Source organism: Seriola dumerili, unplaced genomic scaffold, assembly GCF_002260705.1.
Source record: "Seriola dumerili isolate Sdu_G_001 unplaced genomic scaffold, Sdu_1.0 BDQW01000478.1, whole genome shotgun sequence".
NCBI lineage: Eukaryota > Metazoa > Chordata > Actinopteri > Carangiformes > Carangidae > Seriola > Seriola dumerili.
The window spans coordinates 4492130-4501114 of NW_019174733.1; the positions used below are offsets into that span (position 1 = coordinate 4492130).

The window sequence follows — 8985 nt, forward strand, 5'->3', positions numbered from 1 at the left end:
TTTGACACACCATAAGCCAGAATCTTTATTATGAAATAATGATACTTAAGGTTAGGTGAAGTGATTTAGGCATTGGATTTTATGTTCAAGAAATGCATACCACATGGTCAATGCTAAAACAGATCAGAAATAAACCCTGACTATTAGACAATAGCAGTGTCACCAGGGAATAGAAGCCTCGCCTGATGGTAGTGAATGCAATTTTCAAAATGGCTTATTTGTAGGTTAATCTTATATAGCTGTACATCTAAACCAACGCATGTATTTCACACTACATGTGTTCAAGCTTCTAAAAAAATATGATTGGACCTCTAGCCTCAAAGTAAACAAATGTTATCTTCCCTGCAGATTATTATTTCATTAATCCATTTGATGTTTTGAGCAGCACTGGATTAAGGTGTCTCAGCAGCGGGCCTTTTCACACCCCTCCCTTCCTCTAATTTTCTAATATAGTAACAGATTTAACAGTGAAGAAATACACCACTAGCAGTGTAATGAACAATGCTTAAAAAGCCTTTGGCTTCCTTTCAGTTCCATTAATGTCAGTCAGTTAAAAATCCATCCTCCAACATGTTAGCAATAAAAGCTGACGGTTTAACTGTAAAAATGTGTGCATTCATGTCAGGGCTGTTCAGTGTGTGTGTGTGTGTGTGTGTGTGTGTGTGTGTGTGTGTGTGTGTGTGTGTGCGTGCATGCATGTGTGTTCATGTGTGTTAGCGTGCTCTGAATCAACATTGCATGTCATGTATGTTGTGAGAGAAAAATTGCATGTTCTCTCCATGCTCTCATCAAGCTGATGTAGCATCACAACCCTAAATCAACCATGGCACAAGATCACTGTCTTGCCATTAGTATTAGCAATTTCCACTGCACAGCTCATCGTCAAGTAAATTGATGTGAGAGCAACACACACACACACACACACACACACACACACACACACACACTCACTAACACTCACAAACAAATACACACACGTGCAGACTAAAAATAGCAGCAGTCTTACCTTTCTGTACACTATCATGTTGGGGGACTCATCCGCTACCCCATTGGTCCCCTGCCCACCGCTGTTGGTCTGTGCCATGATCCAGTAAGTAAATCTGCCACAGGAAATGTCAGGTGCTCCTGTTGTGGACAGAATGGATATTTCGGTCCATCAGAAGAACAATGGAGCCTGAACGTGACTTGCCCTTACCTTGCCAAGAAGAGAACAATTTACATAACTTGTGGCCTGGATCACCTTTCAACATATTTGACATTTCCACATGGAACAGATGTGCAGAAGTTCCTGCTTGGCTACACATGTCTGCTTTTCACAAGGTCTTGACAAGGACATTTTCTTTTTTTAAGAAAGGGGGCTGATTTTGCACAAGGTATGTTTACTGCCACAGTGTGAATTCCCAGTGAATGGGGCAAAAGTTCAACCTGAAAAGCAATGAGAGATACCATGTAGGACTGTGATCACTCTTTACTCAGATGGATTCGTGGTGCACGAAAATCAGTGTCTGAAACAGTGATAACCTTTTACTGTTTGTTGACAGGATTCGGCAGAAATCTTAATCTCCTCTTTCTAAGATTGCAACGGCAAGATAAGGGGAGGTGAAGACCCGGACCCTGTCAACGGTAAATGCAGTAAAACAACACACCGTCCCTGGAGAAGGTAGGCTACTCTACAATGCAGCTTGGATACATGTTTTTTGGGTAAAGCGACCGTAACCAAAGCGTGCAAGACTGTGCAAATGTAACAGATACGGTATGCACGTTACAGCTTCATCATGATTTCTTCCCCTTACGACACCCACACGACATCCTTGGGAGGTTTAGTCTGCAACACTAAATAGCCTATAGCATGCAAACAGCGAAGTCATGTAACCTGCTTTTAACATGAGGCCGTTAGCTGCACTATATTGTGTTTTCTTACCACAAGCCACTGCCCGCTTCAGCACCTTGGACAGCTACCGCAAAACGCCCGCGCCCGTTGTCGTCCCCTCTCCTTAATCACGAATAGCGCGCAAATGCACAGACAACACAGCGACATCGGTCACCGGAGGAGAGGGAGGGGAAGTGGAGGGAAAGGGGGGCTTACCTGAAAAAACGCGCAGCCCGCTATAGGACTCCTGAATCCGTGCAGAGGTGGAAGCCTGGTCCTTCGCGTTCAACGTGTCAACTCGCAGACATAGGAATGCGAGGATTGTTCATTGGCAACGTGAAGAGGCAGACATTCGGTGGACACTTGGTGTGGTACAGCTCTCTGTCTCTATCTCTCTCCTCTCTCCTCTTCTCCCAGCGATGCTCAGAAGCACGGGCGCGCCACCTCTGAGCGCCGTGAACGCGCATCGATCCATGACCAATAGCGTGTGAGGAATAAATTACAACCCATTTTGGAGACATACAGCTATATGTTTTTGTTTTTTTTCTCCCTTTCTCAAATTGCATAGCCGTGCACTGCGGTGATATACTGGTTCTGAAAGCTGGGCCAAGATTGAGGAGAGTGGCGGTATATTAATATTTTAACAAATGCAATCTTTACCAAAGGTCAAGAGACAAAATAAAGCACAGGTTCCATTCTTCATTTTTCTGAACCAGGAGGAGAAACTGTCCTGAATATGCAGACTATAACAGAGTCCAGCTGTTCTATCGGTTGATACTGTTTAGTCTTAATGAGGTAAATTTGCTTTAATCAGCAGTGGAAAGTAAATAGATTTACTCAAGTAGCCTGAGGTACAATCTGAGGTAGTTACACTTTACTTGAGTGTTTTAATTTTATGCTGCTAAATACATGTTATTGCATCAGTAGCCTAATAATAATTTGATAGTATACAATAATATAGCGCTGAAGTCATTTTGCCTGTGTAGTGTTACTTCGATGTACTTTCAGAACACTTTGCTGATAATACTTACAAGCTTTAAAGTTCAATTTTGAATGCAGGACATTTACTTTCAATGGAGTATTTTTTATATTGTGGTATTGCCACTTTTACTTTAGTAAGGGATCTGAATACTTCTTCCACCACTGTCCTCAATACATAATTCATGTGACATGGACTATAATGTAATATTACTTTAAACACAGATACGGGCCACTCCCAGATCTTCTCTGAAACCATATTAGCATTTCTTTCATTAAAATGAATACTTGGGGGTATATGCAGAGGAGCTGAAATCTACTCTTTCACCTGCATGAGATGAGGTAGCTCACTCAAATTCAGCATTTGTATTTCACAGGAAGTTCCATGAAACTGTGTCAGACACTGACTGCAAATGTAAGAAACTGTTATAAATCATCTAAGAGTTTCTGTGATTCAGTGCATGCAGCTCTGCAGAGATAAATGAATAAACAGAAAATCTCTTCATTTGCTGCAATCTGTGGCTTTGAGATATGCAGCAGTCCAGGCGTGAAAGATGACAGATGTGCCCTTTCTCCCTATGTACTGTATGTGTCTGTATGTTATCTTCAGTCCCTCCTATCCCCTTTGCTCTCTCAGGACTTTAGCTCTCTGCAACATGGACCTAAACATTCAGTCCACTCAGTTTCACAGTGAGCTACAACATCAGAATTACAATAATGTGTAGCTATCATAGATGTGTTTATGACAACAATTTTGTAAGGATAATTGGCTAGTAAGCCAAACAGCAATAGATGTTGGAGCCTCAGGGGATACCGAGTCAACTGATGCCCATGTTTCATTCTGTCTTTGCATTATTTTCCTTGTTTCCTTATAATCTGTTATGGTAATCATCTGTTTATGTGCCTATTTATATAAGATGAATGTGCTGCAAGTGGGTCACTTCAGTCAGGCAGTTTTCCAAAGTCACTTAATGCCTCCTCAAACACATGCAACCTGGAGTTTTTTACAATTTTCTTCATATAGGTGGTAAATTACTTGTGTTTTAGTGATGCGGATTGGACAGCGAGGTATGGCTGTCTTCATAAGATGGCTGTCGTCATATAGAAAGTAGAAGCTATGTTGTTGAAATTTGCAATGAATTAATTAATCTGAGCTAATCACGCTTACATACAGATTCACAAAGGGTTCAGATCTCAGGCCACTTATATTTGATCTCTTATATGCTGCTTTTAGTCCAAATCCTGTAATCCTGCAAACTGATCTAAATTCACTTCATTGATGTATCTGGACTGCAGGACTGAAGGCAGAGTTAGAAATGTTGGTGTTATAATGGATTCTGCAGCAACACCAAGACAGTAATTTCATCAGCCTTTTATTTTCTACAAATAGCAGCAATTAGAAATTTCATGTCCGTAGAAGATGTAGAGAAACTCATTCATGCCTTAATCTCAGGAGGATAGACTGAAGCAATGGCCCCTTTTTTGGTTTCCCAACAGACCACTAGACCCCTGCAGACCAATTCAGAATGTTGCTGAAAGACCCATTTTTATACTGTTATACTGGCTTCCACTTCGTTATAGAGCAGATTTTAAAGTGTCATTGTTAGTTCATAAATCATTTAATAGCTTAGGGCCAAAATACGAAGAAAATAAACCCAATAGGCCCCTTAGATCTTTAGGAAGCAGTCAGTTAGAAGTGCCTCGAGTCAAAACTAAACACCGTGTTGGATTAAGCTTCTATGCTGCACACAGAATGAACCAGCTTCCTGTTGAATCTAACTGTACCTGTACTTTAGCCACTTTCAAATCAAAATGAAAGATTCATTCTCAGGTGTCTTTGATTGATTATATTCTTTTGTATTTATATTTTTCCTTTATTAATTGTATTACTGTTCTGTGCTGGTACTTTGCAATAACCTTAATTTTTCTAATCAGTATTTTGTGCATTTTAGTTAGTTAATTTCATTCTGTTTCATTACATTTTACCATCCATTATATTATATTTTGATATGTTGTTTTAGCTTCTCTTTTGGAAGTGAATAATACAAATAAATGCTATGCCTTGCTTTGTTTTTATAGTTCATGGTCATGGTGGTACGATCCCATCCATCCATCTTACTTCACTGTGGGCTCTCAAAACACTCCCCTGTGTGGGACAGTTACAGCCATTAAACTCCAGAAAGAACTTTTTTCTCAAAACAACATTAGGTCAAGTTATTCAATATTTTATAGGATTCTTTTTTTTATTTGTTGTGATGTGCGATCAATAAGGCAATAAGGTAAGAAACTATAAAAGAAACAACACAACACAACAGCATTAAGTGTAGGCCTACTATATGTTTTCAATTCTTCACTCTAGCTGTTCCATAAATTCACCCCTTTAACTGAGATACACTGATTTTTTTACATTGGTTCTAACAACACAAATTATTTTCAAATCATACTTTCTCTCATTTTAAATGACATTTGGATACCTTCAGGTAATAATTGATTTTAACTTAATTTTTTAGTCTTTAAAATCTCTAACTCTTGGAGTCTTTAAACAGTTGGTTTTGTTTGTAAGTGGTTCTGTTTACATATACTATGGCTCTCTTTTGACTCTATTTTTTATCTCTATCTTTTGACTGTATAGTTTTAATAACCACAGCACCATCTCAATAGCTTACATCATAGTCAGGTCTGTCCAATTTAAATACCATATGTTCCTCAAAGGTCAGACATTGGTTATAATAGTGACCTGAGTCCAGCTCATACAACATAATGCCACTGATTCTAAAGCTGTAATGCAATTAATAGAGGGTAACAGACAAGCCCATATCCAAACAATTCAGGCCACTGCAGACTTGCAGGCTGTTATGTACACGATATACCCTTCTTATTTATAATGTCTCCACTTTAAAATATAATAGCTTTGCAGAAAATATGTCAGAGTCTGTTCAACAGTTCAACAACCTGTTTAACAGTTTTGTTTACTATATTCACTAGAATTGCTATTTATTAATAAGTTAACAGAGTGGTTTTCACAGGATGAGCTGCGGCCATATATTTGGGTGAACGGTCCCTTTAAGTGGCTTGACTGAAAACTCAAAATCCCATAATGCACCGGTCTATTCTTCGTCGTCAAACAAAAACGCGGAAACAAAAGAAATAATCAGTTTGTCAAAACAAATAACACCGAGTCGGCATAAAGTGAGCGTAGCTGTAGCTGACAGCTGTCAAAGTTAACACCACAGCTTCTCTTGCGCTGTCTGAACGACTTGCCATGGCTTTGAAAAGAATACAGAAGGTAAGAGTATTCGTTAATTTATCTGATGTGCTGAAAAGGTCGGAGCGACACGGAAACGTTGCTCTAACGGTAGCGAGTCAATCACCTTATAGCATCTGTTTGCTAACCTAATGTTGATTATTATGCCAACGTTTTGTGAATGATACAAGACTAGGAGATTATTTCTCGACACAGCTTTTACTGCCAGCAAGTCTGCTATTTGTGCTAGTGGCGATGGCGTTATACCAAAGCCAGTTAGCAAAGCCGTTAAACTTAAATGAGCTAACTTCGCTGGCTGCTAAAGTTGGCCTAGCAAACGAGCAATGTGAAAGCACTTTTAAGTTGTGTTTATGGGTGGTTTTCAATATATTTTAATCCCCAGAATCTCAAATAGTCGTTCGTAAATTTGCAGATTAAGTAACTATAATTTTAAGTATGCTGCTTTTAAAGCTATGCACTACAGTGGGGCGGAAGCTGTTAAACAAGTTGTTGTTTGTTTATTTGTACAGGAGTTAAATGACTTACAGAGAGATCCTCCAGCTTCCTGTTCAGCTGGACCCGTAGGGGAGGACAGTAAGTGTGAAAATGTATAACTTGATGACATGTAATCTGCTCCTTTGTAATTGATATATGTCTGTAAAGTATGTTCTCACAGATTGTTTCTTTATCATTGTTTCCTGTAGTGTTTCACTGGCAAGCTACCATCACAGGACCGGTGAGCCTTTTCTGTATTAGTTTTCTGGATTTTTTTTTAAACCAAGCTGCTTCTGGATCTCCAGACAATAGTGTTTTATGTTGACTTTACAGCACTTTCTAGTCTGTATGGAGAGCACAGACTGGCACACTCTATCCCAATGTTACTCACTGAAGCCCATGGCATTATTGAGACAATAGGAAAAACTGAAATGCCATAATATCTTAATTTAAACAAAGGGAATCTTAAACAAATTAAAGTCAAATAATAATCTGAATTATGCTTGCTCACTCATTGGAAATGGTATTTTATCCCATAAGGATACTGTAGCAGGCATAATTTAACATAATTTGCTCATCTGTTTCAGAATGACAGTCCGTATCATGGAGGAGTATTCTTCCTTTCTGTTCATTTCCCCACGGACTATCCCTTTAAACCACCAAAGGTATGATTATTTATCCAAGACACTGATTAGCTCAAAACTACACCGCCTTATTGTTTTTCACAATTTTCTGACATTTTATAGAACAATTAACAAATCTGTCCATTGACAGAGACTCCAAATCCACTTTGAAAAGCAGGGTATTTAACCTATTTACTCTCTGGTTGTTATTTCCATAGGTTGCCTTTACAACAAAAATCTATCACCCAAACATAAACAGCAATGGTAGCATCTGCCTTGACATCCTGAGGTCACAGTGGTCGCCTGCACTTACGGTGTCAAAAGGTAACTAACATCTACATTTTGCCTGTGAAGTACAGTATAGTACATTACAGCAACACTGCGTATGATCTGGATTATATACATTACAGAAACACTGCGTATGATCTGGTTTGTATCTAAGATTTAATATGAAGTCATGAGAAAATTTTGATTTTTTTTTAACGTAATTTGACATGCTTAATGGTAAATTAGGATGTAGGGACAAAATATACCATTAGGAGGGATTGTCAAAGATGGGTATGTTAAATTATATCAAACAGAGTGAGGCAGTGAACTGTATTTAGTTATGCAATCACTGTGCTGTCAAATCTGGATTCTCCCAAATGAATGATTTTGAGCCTCTAGAAACACAGGTAACAGGATTTTCCGAGGCTGATTATCCAAAAATCAACCTCTGCATCCTGTGTACTTTTGTCACTTTAAAAACTGAAATTGCAGGTTTTGTGTTGTGTAACTGGAGGAACAAACGATGGTGATGTTCAAATATGTGTTTCAAGGATGAAAGCAGCATGAAATCAAAGCTTGGCCATTTGTATTTAAATTGGTATGTGAAGATTGAGCTAAGAAGTTGGGGAAGTCATCTTTAATTTATTTGAAAGCTGTGTTCATACCGATTTTTCATCTTTTTTTTTCCAGTTTTATTATCCATATGCTCTTTGCTGTGTGACCCAAATCCAGATGATCCGCTAGTCCCAGACATTGCACACATCTACAAATCGGACAGACAAAAGTGAGTATGAAAGTCAATGACTATTGGCATGTGGACAGACTGAAATCAGTCTACTGTTCTTTAGAAACCCCACTCTGATTTTCTTCTCTCTACAGGTACAACAAAGTAGCCAGAGAATGGACTCAGAGGTATGCAATGTGAAGGACTGAAGTGTCAGCAACAATGATGCATCCCTGAACACCTCAATATATGACAGTACTGTTTCAACTGCTCATCCACACTGGTTCTAGCTGAGGTGTTTTATACGCTTGAAGCACTTTCTCTACTCAGATCAGATTTTACTTGATTTAACTGTTTTTACTGTTTATTTTTCCCTTAAATTGGCATTATTATCATTATTATTATTATCATCATTATTATTATTATCATTATTATTATTATTATTATTATTATTATTATTATTATTATTATTAGCAGTGGTGAGATGGCCTGATTGTATTTTTCTTTTAAGAGATTTATATTGGACAAGACTGTACTGAATTCATTTTGCATTGTTTTGCATTAAAAGCATTGATCAAAATTGAATTACAGTTTCTTTCTTCACAATACACAAGTAAAATGATGATTTTAACTATCCTCCTGTGGAACAAAATTCAGGTGGTTCAGTGTAATTTCTGTCAAATAACAAATCACGTTTATTATTCACATGACCACTAGGTGGCATCCTTCACTTTTTACTTTCCTACCCTTTTACATAGGGCAGTTTCTCTCCTGCACAACTAAA

The 8985-nt window shown here is 38.3% G+C and overlaps 2 protein-coding genes across 4 annotated transcripts in view; one reads left to right on the plus strand and one right to left on the minus strand.

The window, feature by feature from the left end:
- The window catches only part of rgs7 (regulator of G protein signaling 7), a 52265-nt gene extending 49997 nt beyond the window's left edge, over positions 1 to 2268 (minus strand). For 2 of the 3 annotated variants that reach the window (XM_022763590.1, XM_022763589.1), the window contains exons 1-2: positions 2087 to 2268; positions 1007 to 1125 (exon numbers count right to left, since the gene is read on the minus strand). In XM_022763590.1, coding sequence (XP_022619311.1) covers positions 1007 to 1084 — 78 coding nt within the window. In that variant the 5' untranslated portion in view covers positions 1085 to 1125; positions 2087 to 2268. Of the gene's footprint in view, positions 1 to 1006; positions 1126 to 2086 lie in introns of those variants that run through there. The other variant, XM_022763591.1, reaches the window with a different exon arrangement.
- Positions 2269 to 5967: 3699 nt separating this feature from the next.
- LOC111235184 (ubiquitin-conjugating enzyme E2 D4-like) lies at positions 5968 to 8621 on the plus strand. The gene is made up of 7 exons (XM_022763523.1): positions 5968 to 6134; positions 6623 to 6686; positions 6797 to 6828; positions 7175 to 7252; positions 7429 to 7534; positions 8168 to 8261; positions 8357 to 8621. The coding sequence occupies exons 1-7, from the start codon at positions 6111 to 6113 to the stop codon at positions 8400 to 8402; spliced, it is 444 nt and encodes a 147-aa protein (XP_022619244.1). The 5' UTR covers positions 5968 to 6110; the 3' UTR covers positions 8403 to 8621.
- The last annotated feature ends 364 nt before the right edge of the window (positions 8622 to 8985 follow it).

Coding starts and splice junctions, on each gene's coding strand:
- LOC111235184 (XM_022763523.1), top strand. CDS start 6,111: ATGGCTTTGAAAAGAATACAGAAG. Junction 6,687..6,796: donor TGGACCCGTAGGGGAGGACA/GTAAGTGTGAAA, acceptor TGTTTCCTGTAG/TGTTTCACTGGCAAGCTACC. Junction 8,262..8,356: donor TACAAATCGGACAGACAAAA/GTGAGTATGAAA, acceptor TTCTCTCTACAG/GTACAACAAAGTAGCCAGAG.